At 32.8% G+C, this 23884-nt stretch overlaps 1 protein-coding gene across 5 annotated transcripts in view; it reads right to left on the bottom strand.

Moving 5' to 3' along the window:
- CEP290 (centrosomal protein 290) overlaps positions 1-23884 on the bottom strand; it is a 52905-nt gene that overhangs the window by 26305 nt on the left and 2716 nt on the right. For all 5 annotated transcript variants that reach the window (XR_009820526.1, XM_062015992.1, XM_062015982.1 and 2 more), the window contains exons 3-28: positions 23551-23672; positions 23336-23413; positions 22545-22614; positions 22331-22377; positions 21824-21967; positions 21570-21623; positions 20483-20635; positions 19932-20114; positions 19572-19661; positions 19377-19499; positions 17783-17906; positions 17099-17271; positions 16426-16588; positions 15699-15799; positions 15522-15609; positions 14915-15027; positions 11027-11111; positions 9505-9647; positions 8860-9024; positions 7759-7908; positions 6640-6755; positions 5289-5391; positions 2892-3122; positions 2468-2641; positions 1100-1211; positions 76-281 (exon numbers count right to left, since the gene is read on the bottom strand). Coding sequence is in view for 4 of the 5 variants with exons in the window: in XM_062015992.1 (XP_061871976.1) it covers positions 76-281; positions 1100-1211; positions 2468-2641; positions 2892-3122; positions 5289-5391; positions 6640-6755; positions 7759-7908; positions 8860-9024; positions 9505-9647; positions 11027-11111; positions 14915-15027; positions 15522-15609; positions 15699-15799; positions 16426-16588; positions 17099-17271; positions 17783-17906; positions 19377-19499; positions 19572-19661; positions 19932-20114; positions 20483-20635; positions 21570-21623; positions 21824-21967; positions 22331-22377; positions 22545-22614; positions 23336-23413; positions 23551-23652 (3291 nt within the window). In the remaining variant the exon portion in view is untranslated. The remainder of the gene's footprint in view (positions 1-75; positions 282-1099; positions 1212-2467; positions 2642-2891; positions 3123-5288; positions 5392-6639; positions 6756-7758; positions 7909-8859; positions 9025-9504; positions 9648-11026; positions 11112-14914; positions 15028-15521; positions 15610-15698; positions 15800-16425; positions 16589-17098; positions 17272-17782; positions 17907-19376; positions 19500-19571; positions 19662-19931; positions 20115-20482; positions 20636-21569; positions 21624-21823; positions 21968-22330; positions 22378-22544; positions 22615-23335; positions 23414-23550; positions 23673-23884) is intronic.

Genomic DNA, 23884 nt, shown 5'->3' with positions numbered 1-23884 from the left:
TAGTACTTTTTGAAAAGCTCAAAAATACGCTTTTAAGATGTGTCAAAATAGGTTGTTAAATCTCCGAAGATTTACCTCAGCAAATTTCGTTTCCAATTCAAAATTCCGTTCCTCTATTTGCTTTACTGTATTCCTTAAATGTTCATACATTCGTTGCGAGTGTTCAGCTCTTTGTCTTTCGTTTAGTTCCTTCATTTCCAACATTGTGATTTTCTTAGAAATGGACAAAATCTCACTGTTGGTCATTGCTTTTGTGGCCTTGTCCAAGGCAGTTTCATCCCCTACATTAAAAATAGTTAAACTAGTGAATACACAAGCTGATTCAACTACAAAAATTATTTGCATTATGAAACAGAACATGAGTTTTGCTTTATCTCTATCAGATAAACTTTATCAAAACAGCTGTATTAAATTTTTAAACTGGAGGCAGGGTTATTTTGACTTATTAAGTATCTAACAAATAATCTAATCTAATAATCTAATTTGGTGTATCTGCAACCATGGTTATTGAGACTGATAATTATTTTCAATGTACCCATTCATTTTATCCTTAATTCGGCTGGTAAAACTTCAGGAAATGTAATTTAAAATCTGTAAAAGAAATAGATGTAGATGAGTTCCTCTTAAATAATGGGAACGTACATCAAGAAGATGAAGCTATCAAGAAAAAATACCTTGTAACTAAGTGTAATAGAAGGAAGAGAAGTCATTTTCATGGCAACCTATTAAGTATTTTGACTGACAATCACGTTAGAACATATTGCACCTTATTTAAAAATCCCACGCAAATCAGGTGACGTTGCTTTAGAAGTTCCATCTTTCACACTCCCTAGACTGAGTAACCCAAGAAAAGTCAACGTCGTTTTAGCTTCCAGAGGAATACAGTACCGTTAATTTTGGCCAAATAGATAAGTAAAAAGAAACAAACAAACTTCAGCCCATCAAAATAAGACCATTAAAGATACAAACCAGTCTTGACTGTTTTGTTTGTTTGAAGACACATAAATTTTAAAATGTTATTTTAAATATTACTTTTGCACATGATATACCCTTTAATTTTTCATGTTGCAACATAACTTTGCCCAGTTTATATACTTGCCCAGTTTAGTCATCTGTTCCCAAGCCTGTTCTACAGTGTGAAGTTTCTCTTTCGCAATCTCCAGTTCCTTATTCAAGAAATTTATCTGTGCTTTCAAGGATTCATTCTCACTCTGTATGACAAAAAAGTTGCACCATAACAAACTATTTCACTGTAGCAGACTTGATGTTTAGTATCTATAAAATCTTTTTAGTAAATACAAAGCCTTTTAAATGAACAGATTTTACCTATGCACAATCCATAATATATACATACATGGCAAGAGAAGAGCATTAAGTTTCCTCCTAAGTTTAAAAATTATAGCCTGTGCTCTATGTTGTATCTTACTGTCAACTAGTATTGCTGTTAATATTTATCAGTGATGGTGATTCCTAGACAGTCTAGAATCAGATGATGAAATCTATTTTTGTCATACTAAACAACTCTTTAACAGTGGAAAGAAAGAAGTACTTCCTGAGGTTATTTCATTCTGCACTGGATACTTCATGTTGAGACAGATAATATGTTTCTCTTAGCTCTTTTAAGAATTTAATAGTATGCCAAACTTCAGTTTTGTAAATGTTGCATTACTCTTCCAAACAGAATCACAAATTTCCACTTTAAACAGGAAAACAAATTAAATAATGCTAAATTTAAAATTCTAGTTTTCCAAACCTATTTTTAGTTTGCTATTGATAAATGAATCCAATTTTTCATACACATAAAGTTTAATGGAGGAGGAATCATTCATTCATTAGCTAACACAAATGCATCTATTTGATCCTATGCAGACAAATTTAACAGCTCTCTAAGTTTAACCACCACATGTATTTAAGTTTTGTCAACCACAGAAATCAAAGAAGAACATGATGTGAGCTTTAACTACTGGTTAAACAAATAGTAGTCCAAGAAAGTAGTAATGTCCTGACTGAGGAAGTGCGAAGTGGTAACTTATCTTTGAAGCTAGCTTCACAGTTCTTGAAAAGAAGCTCCCTTCTACTTGACAGTAAAACATTTAATAGTAACATATTTGCAATCCCTACAACATTTTCCAAATGCATTATTAAAAAGCTTTGGTTATTAATTTTTTAATAGAAGTGAAATTCCAAAGGTTTACTGCCTTTTGAAATGGAACATTTTATTCAGTGAGGAGTACCTAATTAAGTAAGAGCCCTTACTTGAGATAAAGCTTTGAAAGTGTTTACACTCATTCTACTGTCATTATGACCTCCAAAACTGACTAAGGATGATAGAAAATATTCCTTCTGCCAGCCTTGTTTTGGTAATCAAAGAACTAAAAATACTTTGTGCAGAAACAAAAAACAATGCAGAAAGAACATATAATGAGGGATTTTTCCCCTTAAGTCTCAAACATAACAGAAACATTACCTCCATGTGTTCCATGTTCGTTGTCCGTTGAACAAGCAAGTTATCTTTCTGTAACATATCTCTGTATTTAGCAGTTAATGCATTATACTGCTTATTAGCCAGTTCTAGCTCAGACAATGGCACGCTACCACCCAAGACTTTTTGCAGAGCTGCAATTTTAAAGCAAGCCATTTCCTATGAAAATAATAAACACAAAGGGTTAATAAGGTCTGCTAGATCTTTAAATAGAAAAATTGAAATGGTGCCTTGGAAAAAGAATATTACTTGAGATAATGCTTTAGAACATGAGACTGCTTTAATTTACTAAATTACTGTCCATCTTTATAAATTGCTTGCAACAAACATTGACAAAAAAAGTACTGCCTCCATTTAAAAAAGTGTATTTATTGACAAATTGTAAAAATGTGTACTATTAGTACTATACCTTGAATCGTTGCAAGTTTCCAATCTTTGCTATAACTGCAGTCTCCATATGTGTTATTTCACTCTTTAGCTTCTCATTTTCTTTTCTAAGATGTTGTTCAGTTTCAAGTAAAGTCGTATACTGCCTTGTTAGTGACCTTTCATTAACTTGTAAAACAGTTATTTTTCTATTATTTTCTGCAAGTACTTTTTTTGTTTCATCAGGATCCAGCTGAAGAGCACTGAGTAAATTCTGTAAAACAATTTTAACAAGAATCTTGTACAGAAATGTGGTAAAACTCAACTATGTGGACAGTCTTTCTTGTACATTTTTTAATCTAGCTATAAAAATTCTGTTAATCTGTCTGAAATAATTTATTTTTGCTAATAAAACATACACACACATTCAACACATGTATAAGCATACAGTATTCTATTATTATAAATAACATGTTAAAAATCATTAGTTTCTGAAGAACAGATGCCAAATTCATCTAATTGGAATTTTAGTTAATGACATTTTCAAAATTTAAAACAAAAATAGTTCTCTAACTTCATTGTCATAACTCTTTCCCCTTTTACTAGAATCAAAACAAATGTACTAAAACAATTTTCTAAACCAAATAGAATCCTTGTTGTTTCTTAACAAAACACTAGTAATCTCTTACTTTAAGGAACAAACCAGTATCTATAAAGCAACCACAGCAGCAGAACCTCTCCTATGGAAATATGCATGTGTTTGCATGTATGTGTGCTTACATGCACATATAAATCCAATGAGAGATTCTCTCTTCCCCCTCTCCTTCCTACCCCAAACTCTCCCTACTGCCAATGTCTCTCTCTCTCCATTTCTTCCCATCCCTGTCTTCTACTGCTCTCTCCCCACTTCAATCTCTCCCTCCTCTCTCTGTCTCTCTTCCTCCATCAATCCCTCATCACCCCTCTCACCATCTCTGTCTCTCTCTCTGCCTCTAATCTCCCCACTTCCTTATAGCTGAAACAATTTCAATTTTCTGGAAATATATTCAGACTGAATTGCCCCAGGATACAATTATTTTGCAAATCAATTACAGTTATAAACATGATTATAAACAGGATCATGTATCACTACAGTAGAAGAGTTAGAACTCAGCTGTCTAAACTTTGACATCCATGGTCATTTTCAACACCTCGTGATAACTTTGCCCTGTGTCTGCTTCTATAAAGGACAAATGTGTCCAATACATCTTCTGTCATATTTTTGTATCTTCCCAAAGACACACGGAGCCATGTAAAATTGCACTATGTATGTGATTAGACACCTGCATCAATTCCAGGAACTTATAAATACCACCTTTTTGAAAGGAGTTTTTTCAGTTTTTTTAATAGAATTTTGAATTCACCCTTGGTGGAAGTAATTCAAACCAGAAAAACGAATTCTCTTTCCTGTTTTTGTGAAACAATAATTCATATACATTAACAGAGACGTATAAATAAGATAAGATGTACTTCAAAGTAACTCTTCCTCCCAGTCAGATAACAATTGCCATTAAGAGAGCGGCTTGAGTTTAAATAGTGTGTGTTAATGAACACCTTAGGCTGTCTGAGAGGACATTTACTCAAAATTGATAATTTAAACAGGGGGATGACCATCAACTAGATTGAACAGTAACCATAAAATCTGAAGTTATCATAAGATTTGAAATAAAAGAGTAGTCAGCTTGAAAATTAGTATAACAGAAGCATGAAAACTTCTAGCAGTGGGAGCAGAGAAAGTTACAAGGCCGCACTCATAACCAACTTCAGCCTCAGAAATTTCCCCACTGTTCTTGCCTCCTCCACCCAGCTGTGAGTGCTACCTGCCTGTGACACCACAAGCCTGAGTGCTCCAGATAAGGGACTGGTGGTACCAAGTGCTGCAAGTAGAGACCCACGCTCAGGTGTGTGGATGCAATGTCCTGGAGTAATTCCTTACCAGTGCATGGATTAGCAGGTTGCGGGGAGGTCCACGGGCACACACACCAGGAGCACACACACCAGGTGTCTGTGTACAGTGAACTTGCACTCTCAGGAAAGAGTGCGTGTGCTGGTAACCTGAAGGGGCCAGGACGTGAATGTAACTGTGTGAATGTGGATGCGTGGATAAGAAATATTTAGGATTCATCCCTGAATGGTGCTTAGAGATTTTCAGGTCTATAGTAACATTTCATATGTGACTTAAAATTGTGATTTACCTTTTGTATTGCTGACATTGATTCTTAATGTGTAGTTCACTGATTGCTGGTTAGTTACATTCCACTAATAAAACAATAAATCGCTTCCCTTCTGATTTTATTTGAGCAGTTTTTCATTTTCCACATCTAACAAATGACAGTATTGTATTAAAACTTTTGTTCTATGTATTAAAAGCTTTTTGAAATATGAAAGCAACATTACTTACAGAATATGCCTTTATTTTTGTGGCATCCTGTTCTTTCTGCTCTTCTAGTTTCTTCATTACCTCTTTCATACCTTCTGATTCTTTCTGCCAGCTTTCCTTTTGACTAAAACAGCAATTAAGTATTTTAATATAAAATTATTAAACACATTGATATTTTTTAAAACTGTAAATAAAGCAGCATCCCTGAAATACTGAAAATGAAGATACTTATTTTTAGCTATTAACATAATTTGAAAAAGACATCATAAATTGTAGATGAATTAGTGGAAAACTATTCCTTATGTTTAGGTTAAAGTGTCTTATCTCTTCTTCACAGGTGTACTATAGCACAGAGTTAAACATGCCTGTGCCTATATACACATAAGGGATTTATTCTGCTTTAAATTACGCACTTGTGTTTCAAACTAATTACTTTCTTGAGCATGTCTTTGTAAAAAAAAGGTGAAGTTCAAAACTTTGCAAATAAAACCATTTTCACCTTAAATACCGCTCTAGAAATTCCCTTTAATAGGAAGGGAGATAAAAATCACACTTCTTAAAACAGAAGTAATATTTTCCTTTTAAAATAAATCTCTCTCTTAGTTTCTTCCAGAATTGAATGGAGGAAAAGAAGATACTCTGAAAGTGAGCCTTTATAGCATGCCAAGTCAAAGAATCCCCTCCTCTAACTTCAATCTCTTAACAAGTTTAGAAAAGGAGCCTTGGATCATCATCTTAGCCCTGTCACTGGAGATACCTAATCTAGTAATGAATGAAGTAGTGTACTACAGCCTTTAATATTTTCATAAAGCTATATTTTTAATGCCTCAAACAGAGATGTTATCTGGGAAGTCTTAACCAATTCAAAGAATAAAAGGTCCTAAAATAAAAAAAACTTCTAATCCAAAATCCATCTGGTGACTGTCTATTCGAGTGCAAAGACAGAGAGGACACAACCAGAAGTCTGTTAATTGAAGAATCCAATTGTTAATTGAAGAATCTGGCTGTATTTGGATAAGTTTTCTTTTTTTCCACTCCCTCAGAAAAACTATTAGGTTCTATACTTGAAAGCAAATGAAAATGAGACTGAACAGAATCCATAATATCGAGTTCTAATAAAACACAAGATGTCAGATGCAGAAAGCACGATGGCATCCTCCTTAAAAAGTACACAATAGGAAAAGAGTTGAGCAGAAAATGTTTTTGTAAGAGTTTCTTGAATCTCTACAGGACTAAAGAAAATAGAGGTGATACCAAAGAGCAGCAGCATTTATGACATTAACTAAAGAACTACTTCAACACAGTAGCAAATCTTGTATTCAAAATTATTAAACATTCAGATAGCTGAACTTCATAATTCAGAAAAGAGTACCTTTGATATTCTTTATAGAGCAAGCCTTGTTGATGACGAATCACTGCAAATTTTCGCTTGTAGTCTTCTACTGCATCTTCTAATTGTTTAAGTAACTGCTCTTTCTTTTCCAGTTCCTAATGATTATTTTCCAAATACAAATATTGAAGTGATTAATACAGGTTTTAAACATGAAAAGATTAACCAAATGCCAGTTCTCCCTCATGTTTTTCATGATGAATGCTTCTGGCATGAACTGTGTGAACTGTAGATATGAAATCTGTATTTTCTTTAGAGGTAACAGATTAAAAAAGTAAGTCCGATGAACTTTGGCATTCATATTAATAAGCGTGAAATAGTGCATAATTGCACTGTGGATTACAGCCCTCAGTTTAAAACACAACAACATGTTGCTAGCCTATAAAGAATAGTAATTGAATGTCTAACTGGAAAGTGATGTTTCCCTCTCATTTTCCCAAATACCCTTCTGCTTTATAATCATATACAGTTGAAAAATATTTTCTAGTCAATAAAACTGATCAAAAACAGAAAAAAATATAATTACATAACAATAAAAAGGTAACTTCCTTTTACTCCAGTTTTCAAAGAATCAATTCTTCTTTACTATATGCTTGTCTGCTATGGCTGATTCTCCCCATGGGAATCACTGGCATCGATTTGAATGTATTTTTGCCTCTTTTTTCAAAGGCTGATTTATTTTTGACAAATAATGGAATGAAAATTCATATGGTTGAGACATTTGCTATATACAGAAAAACTGTTCAGAGTAGGATTTTTACATGAGTGTGGAATCCAGAGAGTGGTTAAAAGAGAATTTCTCATGGAAATGAAACTGTAGAAGGAAGAGTGGGCAAATATTTTGATAAAAGCACAGATTTAAACAAACAAACAAAAAAAAGAGTTGTTGTCAACAATTTAATTAGTACCTTCTAGATTTATAATACAGCATAATACTTAGAGCTTTCAAAAACCAGAATAGCCCAAAGACTGTACTGGATGTCCAAACTCAAAAACAATTTTTGAGAGTTGTACCATGTCCACACACAGCATGGTACTAGATTTTGGAGAAATTAGCTGTATGTCACAAATACTTTTGATATCAATGAGTAAATGAGTTACCTGTAGAAGATGTATTAAATACTCATTCAGAGAATTAATCATATTGACACTTGAAGGAACCATTCCTTCTGGAAGATTCACTGTTCGGAAAACAGTATTAGCACCTTCTGACTGATGTAATATGCAAATTTCATTTTTCAGTTGTGCAATCTAAGGAAAAGAAGTAAAGCCTTATATAATTAGCTCTTGCTATTCAATTAAAAAAATAAACTGATGGAATATAAACTGTCTTGTGCTACATCAGTTGTTATTAAGAACCTAATTCACTTCCTCTTTTATTCTAAAGCATTCAAACATTCTTTGAAGCAACCTTTTAAAAATATTGTGATTCCATACATGCATAGTATCTTAAGACAAATTTATAAAATGCCTCCAGCAATCCAGGCAGCTTCCCACATCTGAAGATTCATCAGTTTTATTCCAAATTGTTTAAAACATTGCATTTCGATTTCTTTTAAAAATATGAAGTTTTGGAAAGAATTATTGCAGTGATTATTTTTAATTTTATACTAAAAAAATCTTTGCCTTCTCATTTAAGTTCTTAAAAGCTCTCCATTTCTCTACTCTAACAGTACATAAACCAGTATCCTAGAATATTAGTTAGGGGCTTTGCATCAACAAAGCTGTTCCAAAAAGCAAATTTAAATTTGGCATCTTGTGAGATAATATTCCATTTTTCATTCTCACTCTGGAAGAAGCATTCCACAGAATCAATTGTACAATGTAAAACAATATACAGGACTTTAGATAATAATTCATCATTTTAGAACACAGAATCTCTGTTACTTGTCTATAAATAACAAATGCAAGACTACTGTTTTTTTGAAGAAAGAAATCTGTAAGCTCTTGTCCAAAAATAGGCACGCTTGGTGTTTACTACAATAGAGTATTCCAAGGATAAAGTAATATTAAGAAGAGTAAGATCTGAACTTGAAATGTTCAAATTGATAGGTCCAATATGTAAATTGAATTAGGATTTGTATACTTACATTGTTCACATAAGCTAATTTCAGTATCTGGTAGATTGTGTGGTTTTGTTCTGAATTATCTGAGCAGTTACTTTTCAAGTACAAAACAAATTGTATAAAATAAATGGTATACCTTTTCGTTTGCATTTGCCAGCTGATTAGAGAGATCTGTTGCCTCCTTCTGAGTCTGTTTCAGTTCCTGTCTTAATTCTTCATTTCGTCCTGTAAGCTGGTCAACTTGAGCTTTCAAATGCACACTAGCATCAAAGATTCCCTCTGAATTCTTTGACTCCATTGCCTAATGCAATGTAAATATTTAATTAACAAAACAGACAAAAAGTGGATAAAAGCTTTGTTTCTTCATAATAAAATGCAACCCTCAAGTTTAGATCACATGAAAATGGAAAAAAGCATGACATTTTAATGTTTTTAAATATATTTATTAGTTTCTTAACTATTTCCTGCAGGTCTCATAGACATAAAAGACATGTAAATGAACTTCTACCTAAGCTTTATGACTGGAACAATAAACTTGCCAAAGATGGTTTATACTATCCAGGTGAAAATTACTTAAAAAAAAGATTTACTGGCAATTTCTTGTTGCTGTATAGTTTTAAGCTGCATTTTTAATGAGGTATTACACTATGTACTCCTACTTCTAACTAAGGAAGTAAGTGTATAAGGGAAGATATTTACCTACATAACCCAGCAACTGAGGGGAAAAAAAAGTTTCTGTTAATCTTCTGAAACTAAACAATACTTTAGAAAGCAATCTTACGTTAACTAAACGATCCAGACTAGGGATTATTAAGGCTGTTTCTCCTCCCTTCATATTAGGATCCTTCTGCACATCTTTAACAGCTTGTAATATTTCTTTCATTCCTTGTTCAAGTTGTTTATTCTCTTCTGATAATTCTTTTACTGTAAGAAATATGGTATGTCTAAAAGCACTGAAAAATTTTCCTAGAACATTTCATTATAACATTTGTTGATATAATATATAAAAAGAATGTTTATATTATTTATAGACATAATCAACTAGTAAGCTAAAAGTAGAGCTGCTAGAAACATCCAGAGCAGGTAGGAACATCCATATTTTGCTGAAGAAATACCAATAAAACAATAATGAAATACTTCATGGGAACATATTTGATTTTATTCATCATTCCAGTTTCCATATTTCCTGAAATTTTCTTCATTTTTTTAGTAGCCTTTCTGACTAGCTTTCACAAATCCAGAAACATGGCTATCTTGGAAATATATAGGTGTAACCATGAAGTATATGGGAAATGCCTGAATTCCTGCTGCAGACTGGGAAAAAAAGAACATTTAAATTATTTGGCTGTAATAAGGACTCTCAAGACATACAATTTTCCTACTGCCATTAGTATCTGGAATTCCAGAGTTTCCAGACCAGAGCAAGAAGTCTGGAAACTTTCAAAAATACAGCAAACTTCTCAGGACATTCTCTGTATCTTAACACAAAGGCTAGCTGTCCTTGAGACCCAAGAGCAAACTGAAGAATTTGTAGCAGTTTGAGCAGTTTCACCAAGTCTATTTTGAAAAGTCGAAAAGTATGTTTAGGTTTCACATTCTCTGAGAAAAAAAAATATTGTCTAGAAAAGTTAGTGGTGTTTTTCATGGTTTGCAAGCAGTGCACTTCTGCTAACATATATATATACATAAGCAGCAAATGGGTTTAATTCCCCAACACTTCCTTGGAGTCAGAAAATTTTACAATTGCACAAGTAAATTGTAAAATTCTTATAATTGAGATCACTCATAGACTCAAAGTCCTTATTAGGTCTGATTCAGGAAGCAAAACCAGGAAAGATCCTAGTTTGAAGTATTTAGCATAAATAACTGAATTGTTTAAACTACATAAATATGTTTCAAGTACTATAACTAATTTAAGTTTAAAATTAACAACAGGAGCTATGTATTTATATACACACAAAGATATACGCTAATATAAGTGTAAATTTTATAAAGACATTAATGAGAATTTGAAGACATTCCAATTTGATAATGCTATTTACATTCACTGTTTCATAATTATTGTGTTCACATCACTGTTTCCCCAACTATAATTTCCACAGAAGTATATCAGAATGATTGTATAACCTTGCATGTACAGAGTAAATTCTATTATTGTGAAAGATATCAACGTTGAATGTAAAACAGAAACTACAGGGTTGGATATTTGTGGTCACAATAACAGAAACAGAACACTTAAATTAAAAAAATTATATGCAGGTACCTGGGAATATTGTCTGGTTTTAAAACAGGTTGCAACTTACACTTAGATTGAAATTTGGCTATTACAGTCCTGTTCTTGTCCAAATCTCTTTCTCTCTCACTTAATTCATTTGCAAGATATTCGTTCTAGAGAAAAGAACAAAGAAAACTCAAAAATCATAATTTAATCATGATTTTTTAATATTAGACTTTTCCTTAAAACTCTGTAGTTAAATAAGAATAAATGCTTGTAAATGTTGCTAAGCCATATATACTCCACATTGAAATTACATAGTAAGTAAAGCAAAAAAGAGGTGTTAAATAGAAGGCAACAATCACAGAAATAGCCTCATCTTCACAGCAACAAAATTATCAGGAAAATATGATTTAAAACATGAATAAATTTAATAGAATTTTTTTTTTTTGGGTTTGTACTACCAGCACCGCCTGGCTTCTGCATCTTTAAAGATTTAATTCTATGTAACTATTCAGCATACTATACATTAGCAAATCTCTGGATATTTGCTCATTCTAAAAAAGAATGCAGCAGTAAGCTAGTAGCATACCATTAAATTTATGTACCAACCCCCCAAAAAATTCGAAGACTTATCTTCAAAAATATAAAATATCCCACTACTTTTCTACTGAAAATGCAATTGGTAGGTATTATTCATTACACTGCTTGGCTAACCATGAAACACGTGTATTCGCAAATAACACAGTATTTTAAGAGAAGTCACAACCCTAAAGCATGGAAAAAAACACTGTATAATTGAAAAAAGTATATAGACTTATACTTTCCATTGATCAATTACATAGCTCAACAGACTCAGTAGAAATGCTATCAGTCCTGAAATATTTCAGTTAAAGACAGGAAAGACCTATTTGGTTATCTTATACATAGTAACCATGATGTTCCCTCATCACGTTCTTAGATGTTTTCTCTCAAATGAAAAACTCAGATTCTAATTTTATCAATTTAATGTTTTTGTCCTAGCCTTTTTTGGAATTTGGAGTATGCCTCCATTAAAATTTCTCAGTCCACGTGTAACTCTCCTGTCTAAAATGCAGTGGTAACAGAGATATATTTACTGGAACAATTACAGAAGATATATCCCATATAACACTGTCCCCAAGTGCATCTCTAGCAACCAAGGCAACATCCTCTACTATACAGGAAAACTAACTAGTATTTTCAAAGTATCAATTTAGGAAGCTACCACAATTTACTTTTTTTTAATGTGAATAAAAGAAGTCACAGCAAGCATCCTGTAATCAACCCGTTCATCTACTAATTATAAAAATTAATTTTCTTAAAAAACTTTTTGAGAACCTAAAAGATTTTATTATTAGAGATGATTTTAATAAATAATAATTTTTTCATATGAAATCTTTATTTCTAAAAACAGATCTATATTATCATTGTCAGTTGACAGGGAAATGGATAAAAACATAGAAGAAACAGCTCAGGAACTTAGATGTTTCTAAGTAGTAAAGCCTTTCCTCATTCTAAAAGTCTTAACTCCACACCATCTCTGGAGGTACATGTCCTCCCGTGAAACAGTATCTATGCCTCATTTCCTATCTTTCTTACCAAAGGACTGATTCAGTCCCTATTTTGTTCAACTAACATTTGTAAATTACCATTGATATTTCTCTGTATTTACAACTATTTTTAAAAATAACCCTCTATCTATGCTGTTTAAAATACAGTTGCAACATGATTTGTATGAGATTCAAGGCTGTGTGCATTAATAAGAAAAGTGATCAGTACTTTGCTTACACAGATGTCTGTAAGATCACAGCATCACAGAATGGTCCAAACCCCCTGCAGAAGCAGGTCCACCTAGATCAGTTCACTAAGGAACACATCCAGGTAGGTTTTGGAAACTTCCAGAGAAGGAGACTCCACACCCTCCCTGGACAGCCTGTGACAGTACTCCTTCACAGTGAAATAGTTTTTCCTTATGTTAAAGGAACTTTTTGTGTTCCAGCTTCATCCCATTACCCCTTGTCCTGTCACTAGATACAAAAGGAAAAAAGTGATGCCCCAACTTCCTGACATCCACCATTTCGATATTTGTAAATATTAAAGAGATTCCCCCTCAGTATCCTCTTCCCTAGAATAAACAGCCCCAGTTCCCACAGTCTTTCCTCATAAGGAAGATGCTCCAGTCCCCTGATCATCTTGGTGGCCCTGTGCTGGACTCTCTCCAAAAGTTCTCTGTCCCTCTTGAGCTGGGGAGCCCAGAACTGGACACAGGATTCCAGATAAGGCGTCACTAGGGCAGAGTAGAGGGGGAGCAGAACCTCCCTCAGCCTGCTGGCCACACTCTTCTTGATGCCTCTCAGAATGCCATTGGCTTTCTTGGCCACCAGGGCACATTGCTGCCTCATATTTAGTTTGTTACCAGAACCCTGTAGAGCTGGTAAATCCCCAGCCTGTCCTGGTACATGGGGTTGTTCCTTCCGAGGTGCAGGACCCCGCACTTGTCCTTGTTGTACCCCATGCGGTAGAATAAAAACTCTCTTTGTACTCATCTATGTGTGTGTGCACAGTGTGCAGTTTTTCCACCAATTAAATAAAAATATAGGACTACGTTTTTCAATCCTATATCAATAATCAAACTGCAAATTAACAACTATGCACATTTTTGCTATTAGAAGAAAAAAAATGCCAAATTCTATTAGAACTATGTCATAGTTTAAAATTAATAATGATGAAAGTAAACTAATATCTCATTGTTATTTGCATTTATGTTCTAAATAACTGTAATATATATAAGCATACACATACTATAAAGGTATCTCACCTAGACCTAAGAAGGGCTAATTTCCAACAGAATCTACCTGACTTGAGTGTTCAAACTGTCCATTTTCAAGTCCACTTTCCAAAGTTTCTACTTGCAACAATTCTGTTAGGCATTTTTTTCTTCTCTGTCTTCTTGAAAGGTAGTTAAATCAGAAAACTTTTACCTGCAAATAAACTTCCTTATCCTTCAATGGGTTTTGTGGGTTACTGGCTTTCCAAGAGCAGATGCACAAGGAATCAGCGTGTTTTGGCTCAGACACAATCCTGGGCAAAACTTCTCCTGACCTATTTGTCCTGAATTAGAAGTTACAGACACATGATTCTGAAGAGATTATTTTGTTCTGTAATTTTGGTTATTTACTTCTGAGGTCTTAGGCCTGACATATCTTCTGATAAGCATAAAATTATAGAATTATTACAGTTGGAAAAGATCTTTAATATTGAGTCCAACCACCAGCCTCATACTGCCAAGCTCATCACTAAACCATATCCCTCAGGACCTCATCTATGTGTCTTTTAATGGTGACTCCACCACCTCCCTAGGCAGTCTATTCCAATTCTCAATAATCCTGTCAGTAAAAAAAGTTCTCCCTAATCTCCAATGTAGTTGTGTAGTCCAATGTGTAAGTCTTTTGACATCTCTCTATTGTGTGTATAATCTGTTACCCCTGCTGTTATCTAATAATCTGTTATGTCTGTGTAAATTGTAGCTCTGGTGAAACGAAAAGCTCTTTTATGCTGTTTCAGAATTACAGCTGTCATTCACTAGTTGCCACTCTGACACGTTTTGAACCTAAATAAACCAAAGAAGTATTTCTATATTTATATCGAAGTAGTCAAAATTCTTAAGTATGCCAGGTAGATTTCTCACAACATTACTATTTTTAGCTCTTTCTCTGACTTCAGAAGTCTAATTGGTATCTCTGTATCTGCAACTGTTTTTCTCCCAGGTTACACAAGCTGCTAGCCTATATTCACAAAAAGTATAAATATTCACCAATGTTAATTTTGGGGATTTTTACAAGGCAGTTAATAAAAGCACCTAGAGAAATCTTTTAACAGATATTTTAAAATAAATTCTTCTTATTTTGAAAGAGAAATACAATAAATCATTACTGAAATTCCATTATGAACCTACCTTTGCTTTTACCTCAGCAATTTCTTGTCTGTTCAAGAAATCAAACTTCCTCTTATTCGCTCCCATCTCTTCAGTAAAGATATTGGTTATTTGTTTATCACCAGCCTCCAATCCTAGTTGCATGTACAAGTAATATATTAGGAATTTTTAATTGGTCTCCAAGCAAATGAATATATTTCATTTAGTATATCTGCACTGTACTTTTCTACCTACAAAGGAAGAAGCTGTAAACTTTCCCACTTGAGCACACTATGTTTCCCTGGGTAGCACAAAATTCAAATTTCAAAACACATACATTATACAGATTTACTGGAAATAGTGGAGAGCTCATCCTGCATCTAAGAACTGCAAGCCAAGGCATGACTCTCAGTGATGAGCGACTCACAGTGACTAGCCATCACAAGTTAAAAAGCTACTGGGCTGTAAGACTACAGAAATACAAAACCACTCATATCTTCCTACAGATGTAATTAAACATATTTAGCCTTATAATTTTAACAAATAAGCAAATAGTAATATAAATATAAAGATAATAATATATAATAAGTATATTAGTGTAAGTATAGCATGTTTTTGAAAGGACAGTTTATAATTAAAAACCCCCTACCTATTGTTGCATCTCTTCCTCCTTTCTCCTGAGCCAACTTACGAACCTGTTTCTTCAGTTCAATTCTTTCCTCTTCTAGTCTTTCAATCTGCATAGTATTCACAGTTCAGTTTTTAATTTTGTTCAGATACATTTTTATCATGTAGCTCTTACACAAAAATAGGATTTATCACTTGCCTCTTGTAAAAGAATCTGGTTTTCTGCTCTGTATTGTTGCTGCTTGAGTGTTTTGCTGCTTCTGAATTCTTTTAAATCAATCATTGTCTTTGGCTCAAGACCTACACCAAAATATACACTGCATAATTATTCATTAAGGAATATTAATCTAGTAATCATTAGAATGCAGTTAATTTAAATAAGAACAGAACTAGTCAGATAGAATTTAAAAAATATATTGACAGTTGAATATATGCATTTCTACATCTATACACACTTCTTATGCTTCATTTAGTAATACCAGAAGAAAGTATAGTTCTATGTCAGCTACTCAAAAACTAAAATGCAAAAAATACCACTTAAAATTAACTATATTTATCTTTCGATTATTCTATGTAAAAATAAGCCTGTGCAAAGCTTCCTGTGTGTTTTTCAACCCAGCATTACAACTTCAGTATCTTAAGGCTTCCAAATACCATATTATGAAATTAAGCAATGTACAAAGACGAATCAAATCCAAAAAAGAACTACAAAACCTCTTCTCCTACTGTCTTCAGGCAAAGCAATTTGTAAGCAAGCTTAGACATGTACCTTTATGTAGTTTTTCCTAACTAAAACTACTTGCAATTATTAATAGAATATAAAAAATTATTTTGAAGTAGTTACTTGGTATAGTAAAAGATTTCCATGATATGTTATTTCAATTCTTACACAACAAATAATTGAAAACATAATAGATATAGCATACCTAAGCGCTCTCTGAGTTCTTCATTCTCATCAAGAAAATCATTTATTTTAAGTTCAAGTTTATTGACCTCCTTAATTAGTGTTTCAATCTCGTGATCTCGTATTTTGATTTGCTTTTTAAAATATTTTATTTCAGCAACAGCCTCTTCCAAACCATATATTCCCTGTAAAAATCGAAATGGAAAGTAAAAACAAAACAATCAACAGATGACAGGTGAATAATTTCTTCTGTCTTTCATCATTACATAGACAAGAAAAAATGTTTTTTCAACCTGTATCCTTCTGCACTATGCTTAGTGAAAAAAGTTACTACGTGATCAAAATCAAATCCTACAAATTTGTCTTTTGACTACAGAGGAATCTTTGCACATTTATAAATTGAGTCCTCTTACTATATAATCCTTCAAAGAATCATATCTTGAATATTCAATTACTGTTCAAGGGACTTCAGGAACCCATATGAATATGTTACAACTGACAACTTGTAACACTTGTTAAATATGGCTAACAAATTGCATGCATTCAGTGACCACTAAAACATTATTATGAAACAAAAGAAAACCAAAATAACAACAGAAGTCATTGATTTCTAATCAGTGTTAATCAGATATGGAAGAAAAAAATTATTTCCTAAAAATAAGATGAAGTATTCTGTCCTCTCTGAAAAATTTTACCAGTTCATAGTCTCGCATTCGCTTCAGAGTCTCAACAAGTTCTTTGTCCTTTTCTCTAGCATCAGCTTCTGCTAATTCTGCTGACTTCTCAGCCTCCTTAGTTCTCTCTTCTAGCATTTTTAACTTTTCTTGCATATCCCCAATATGATTCTGCTGGGCAAGAGATGAGTGACCTGAAAACAAAAAAACCTTAATCTGTTCAACTAGGAATTCTTGCTATAAGTCATTAAGCTAGAAAGAATTTAGATAATGTTATAAAGGAGACCTTAATTTTTGACTCTTTTTAACTAATTACTAATTCCAATTGTTCATTCTAATTGTTCATTCAAATAACAATTATAATAAATGGCCATAAAGGACAGAAGACTTTCTTTTTAATTGCATATTACCATTCATTTGCAATTCTTCATAAAGCTGAAACCTTATGTTACGCTCTAATCTTTACAGACCAGGTATAGTTTCATCTGGCCCTGTATTACCCATAAAACCCACTGAAGTACTGAAAAGAAATTTAAACTCTTCAGGAACTGTTAATAAATGGAAATGAATAAAACCACTAGAGAATAATATTATTCACATATAGCAAATATTATTTCTATATTTATAGAGAATAAAAAATGTACAGTAGAATTGTAATTTCTTATTTTCCTTTACATACATATTAAAACAAAACAGTCACATTACCTTTATCTTTTTGGAGATCATTTTTTAATTCCTCAATAACAAATGCATTTTGTTCCATTTCTTTGGTATACTGTTCAACTTTCTCAGTAAGCAATCTTATCTGAGCATCTCGCTCTTGCATACCCTACACACACAGAAAAAAAACTCCATTAAAGAATTCTTCTTTACTGATAGGCAAGCTACCAATACAGAGCACCACACAGTAAATGAAGAAATTAAAGTAGCTAATACAAAACAATTCACAGAACATCAAATATACTGTACTTACAACATAGAGTTCAGATATTATCTAGAAGTTGGGTATATAAAGGCAAAGCAGGAAAAATAAAAGAAAGAGTAAAAACAAAGTGCTCAATCACACATCAAAAAAAAGCATTATTTTGGTATACTGATTATAAAGGGAACAGATCTCTAAGATTTAGGTGACATATGATGAAAAGTTTCAGGTGATACAGGTTTCTTAAAGCTTGCTCTAAATGCCACTGGGAATTGAGAGATACAAGTTCAAGACTGGGAGGACTAGCAACCTGTCATACATAACAGCTGTATTTCAGACTGCCTTTCAGCATGTCATTCAAGTTCTAAAACTTTATATTGCACATTGTTTTTGATGCATACACACCTGTAAGCATGCACTGTGACTTTTACTTGTATTATACTATTTCTGTGCTTATACATGAACTTTAGAAATATCATAGAGAGCTTAATGTTAACTCTTCTGTGATGAATGAAAAAGAGGAAAAAGATAGAGTTGTGGAAAAAAGTTACAGAAAGTAATTATAATTTACAAATCTCAAGAGCTGCTGACCTTTCTTTATACAAATGTAGGCTTTCTCAGAGCACAAGTAAAACCATGTTTCAAATCTGAAGGCAAAGAGCCTAGCAAGGTTGTAAGGAGCTAAACTTTACTCCTTAGAATGTAAACATTCACTGAACCATAACAAGCTTGGTCTACTTGGAGATAAAACACAGTGCAGTAACTTGATTTACTTTTCAAATATCTTCTTTAAAACCATGCTTACTTCCATAAAACTGCTCAAAATGTCATGTTAATGATGGTCAGACAAAAAAGTAACCTCTATAGCCATCTAGGCAGCTAAAACCTGACTCGGCTACTGCTTTACTTTCACCTGCCTTTCAGAAGCTGATTTGCACTTAGGGTTTTGGGCTTTTTTTCCTCCTGAGAAGTTGTACGTTCCTAGTTTGGAAGACTGCATAAATATATCTCACCATATTGCTTAGTCTATAAGGGCTCAATATGTAACACAACCGTTATGAGCTAGCTCTACCATGGGCTGAACCACAGACTTAATAGTATGGCATCAGGTGAGAAAAAGGAACACATAATAAATATCAAAGAAACAGAACTAACAGAGTTCAGTTCATACATGCAGCAAGACAAGTTTCCTTTGTGCACTATTTTTTAAGACAACTTAGCTGTGGAATCAATCAACTCGTCTCAAAAATTTCAAGCATAAGCAACGTATTTTCCAATATTTGCAAACTAAGAAAGACTACATAATTATTTGGTCACTAGAATATTTAGTGAAAAGTAATCTCTATGTGTGTAGTTTCTAATTTACATAGTCTGTACCTGCTGAAGGGCTAGAATACTCTTTTTATCTACATCAAGTTGGGCCATTTTCATTTTCTCTTCCAAGTTAAATAACATTTGCTGATATTCTAGGAGTTCATCATCTTTTGAAGCTAAGATTTTCTGAAAAGAAGATAAAACACCATTAGAACACTTGTAATAATTCATAAAAATAATAAAAAGTATTAAAAATACCTTCCATTCTTCAACTTTTGCATTTACAGCTGCCATGAGTGGATCATCTTCTTCATTCTTTGCTTTCAGCTGGTCTGAAAGCTCCTGAACCTGGAAGTGCCATTTGAATGAACGTTATATCACAAACACATTTGCTTAACTAATGTGTATTATCTACAAACACACTATACTAAAACCATACAATTTAAGAGATTAACATTACAGCAGCAAGGAAAGGTCATGATTCTGTTCTACCAAAAAGAAATGGGATCTGCACTACAGATCTGCACTACAGTTTTAGAATCTGCACTACATTTAAGGACTACACTACTTTTAGAGTGTTGTTTCAGTACAAAGTATAACATAAGAGTCAGTTCTTACTTGAAATCTGTACTGTTCTTTCTCTTTTCTTAATTGATCCATTGCAATATCAGACTGTTGCACAATTAGTTTCATTCTGTTATATTCATCAGTCATCTTCTCCATTTCTTGCACTGATTCTTCAAGATTCTTCCTCATTTCTCGGTTTTGAATGTCTAACTTCTCATTAGCTTCAGTCAAACTCTGAAAAATTTGAAAAAGAGTTGCTTTTAAAAATTGCATATCTTAATACATGAATAAGAACTAATTGATAGCTACCTTAAATGTAAGATTTGAAAGCCTTACATGAAATTAGCAGAAAAGAGTATTTTACCGCTAGATCATCTTTTTCAATAAATCCTAACAGCAAGTAAAAAGATACATCTCCCATTGCCAGTAACTTCATTTCCTCTGTCAGATTCACAGATATAGAGTATATGCATTACAGAACCCAACTGCACTATGAATTCCCTTGCACCACATGATTTGAATTCGATGTAGTTGGTGAACAACACTATTGTCAATAATAGCCTAATAAATAGTAGGCTAATAATAGTATGCACAGACTTTACCTGAATTTCATCCAAATACTGGACTAGTTCAAAGTTCTTTTTGGATAACTGTGATCTGTAATCAGAATCCTCTCCTCTTCGTAAAAGAATTGTTTCTTTTTGAGAATCTATTTGCCTCTGGTAGTCAACAACATCCTGACGCAATTGTTCATTCTGCACCAAAAACAATCCAAACTTAAATCTACTTTGAAGAGTCAAAGTTGTTGATTTTCTAGCAAGCTAATGCAAAGAGCTAAGACAATCAAAACCCATTCAAATTCCTACAATCTGCTTTTAAAAACCTTAAAAGTCTCACCTTTTTCTTTATGTGTTTTTTCTTTGGATTAAAAACAGAGAGAACAAGACCAAGAGAAAGCATGAGTAACATTAGAAATTATCTTTGGTATAGGAAGACTAAATAGGAATCAACACAGACACAAAATAAAGTTTTCTATACACCAGTGTGTGTATGTACATACATACACACACTTACTTAAAAGAGTATTTTGAGGAATGATTCTCAAAGTTATCTTCCAGGACATTAGCTTAACTTTTGCTGGTTTTTTATTCTCTCAGAGGCCAAGACTACAGGTCTTAAATGCTCTAAAACATGTTGGGTTTTTTTTCCCTAAAAAGTTACAAAACATTTTTGCAAGAGAATTAATTTAAAAAAAAAAAAAAATCTAGTAATAACCTAACGGATTTATTGTTACATTGACTTTTGACTGGTTACAATTTTATTTTAACCAGAAAATCTTGGCAAAAGTAGCAAGCACAAACCAAATTCTGTATAATATCCAACAAATCTATTTGCCTATAGTATCTAAGAAAAAACACTAAAAATTCGAACCACAAAATCCAGACAAAATAAATGCACAGTAGGACTATCTAAATTTAAATGTATACAACTCCTGACCTCCAGTTTCACTGGAGCATACATACTATATGTTTGCTAAATATGATTAAAAGTCCATAGCCTCTTTGTACCAGTACTCAGGAAATGTTCTAAAACAGAATTAAACATCATATCACACCAAAGACAGAAATTTAATAATGTATTTGTAAATAAAGATAAAATATAGTAAATCAGCAATTAGTCTTGACTAACCTCCCTCCTTAATTTGATGTTTTCATTTTCAGCATCTTCATTTCGGAGAGCAAGCTAGAACAAGATAGAAAATATTTATATATAAGACTAATACCACATACTATGAAAACAAAGAACTCCAGAAACAAAATACAAAACGAATGTACAGCAGTCCTATTTCATCAATGGGTTTCTTTTGAATTAGAGATGCTCTTCTCAGAACATCAACTTTTCAAAAGATGTGCTAGAAGAGCTTTTACACGTGTCCTTCTTACCTGTTCATTCACTTTCTTCTCTTTTTCCAATTCTTTTTCTGTTTCTGTTAACTGTCTCTCTTTTTGTTCTAATTGTTTTTCCAGTTGGCGGATCTCATCACGCAAAAAACGAGTATCACGACCACCAGCAGATCTTTGTACCTTCTTAAGAGCATTAAAATAACGTTATAAACATAGTATAGTTCTTCAAATTAAAGCACATACTAAAACTAATGTTCCTCATGTTCAGGAAAAGTAACAGGAAGAGCTAATTAACTTCTTTTAAGAAAACTCAGAAATCTCAAAAAATAAATGGGATTTATCCAAGTATAAAAAAACTTAATCGTGCATATACTTCTTTGCAAATCAAGGCTGATGAATATTCAAAATCCAATAAAAATCTATTAGCTAAAATGCAGGGCTCTTACTTCTCTTTAGAAGATTACAATACTTGACTGAAAAAAAAACCCCTCATTTAAAAAAATACAATAAAAGCACTTTATAAAGGACAGAAATTTTAAAACATACCTCCAATTCATTCTGTAGTTTCATCACCTTTGTTTTAAATTGATTTTCTGTTAAAAAAGAACAAATACAGTGAATTACCCAAGAAGGTAAAAAGTACGTAAAACACTAGTGGTTAACCTTATCCTTTAAATATTTGGCTTCACAAATATTAAACCCCACAAATTTAAAAAATATTATCAAATAATTTCAGAACAGTATAAATAGGCTTGCTTACCACATTTGGCTTGCTCTTCCCCAGCTTTTTCAACCTCTTCTAGTGCCAGCTCTACCTCTTGAGCTTTCATCTGGAAAATGAAAGTATGGTACACAAAGAAGAAATATTTCCTACTGATGTAGCAAAAACCTTGTTCAATAGCCCTCATGTTTAAAATTATGAAAATGTTTACAAAATAACATTGAAATGAAAAAACTCCCACTTTTCCCCATGCTGAAAATTAAGAAGTTCAGATTGTTGAAATATCTGTCCTACTAATTTATTCTACAGGGCTGCCTAAATACTCAAAAGCATATTGCTGAGAATAAAAAATGGTAGAAAAGCCTCTCTAAAACCAGTATGCTAACCTATTCTGCTGTTATTTCTTGCTTTCAGTATATTTACGAGTAAATACAAGAAAGTATGATAAATGTCTCTTTAAAGATAGTAACATTCTTGTTTACTCTAAAACATCAATCTACTAGTTATCTTCTGTTAAAGTTAAAACCCTTATGAATAACCTTCATCTAACCAGTTTTTGACATATGTTTGTATTTTTCATCTATAGAACTAAAGTCCCTTAATTATGTAACCATGTTATTCCTATTCACTTTACTCCGCCACTACTACATGCCATAATCCCAATAACTAAGAGCAGATACACTGAACCAAACACACATTTAGCATATAAACATTCTGAGGAGTAACCAATGAGTTCAATGCATGAAAAGAAAAAAAAAATATTATAGATGCCTTCCTTTAAACAAACAAACGTGTCTGCAGAATCGTAGAAAGTGAGGATTCATATAAACCTTCAATAGCGACTGGGTAATTTTAAACAGGTGTATCAGTTGTTCTGGAGTTTCAGTTTTCAAGTCTTTCTCATCAACCTATGGAAAAAGACAATAGTGTTTTTATAAAAATACCAATGAAACAAACAAACAAAATTTATATATGTGAAGGACTAGACACAGTTTAGGCAACAATGTGTATGAAAATCCTTATGTTCTATTTTCCCTTTGAGTACCTTGGACACGGATTCCAGCAATCTGTCTGCTAGGTCTTCTTGATGAGGCAAAGCATCTGGATCAACTTTCATAAGCTTCTTCCAATCTAAAATGGGTGCCATGTTGAATGTTTTTTTTTTTCCTGGAACAAAAAATTAAAATAACAATTATTAGACTTTGACAGTGCCAGTCAACTTTATGTCAAATGATTTAAAGGAGGCTGGCCACTGAACCACACAAGATTATTCTAAGAACTGTATTGATTTTAACACTGATTAACATCATGTTCACATGTTGGTCTACCACAAACAAGGACACTGCAGTAAAATCATTTTTTCTTGAAGTTAAAAATTG

The sequence above is a fragment of the Colius striatus genome, chromosome 1 (assembly GCF_028858725.1).
Source record: "Colius striatus isolate bColStr4 chromosome 1, bColStr4.1.hap1, whole genome shotgun sequence".
Taxonomy (NCBI): Eukaryota; Metazoa; Chordata; class Aves; order Coliiformes; family Coliidae; genus Colius; species Colius striatus.
The sequence above is the reverse complement of the archived record's forward strand: the minus strand, read 5'-3'. Positions and strand labels throughout refer to the sequence as shown.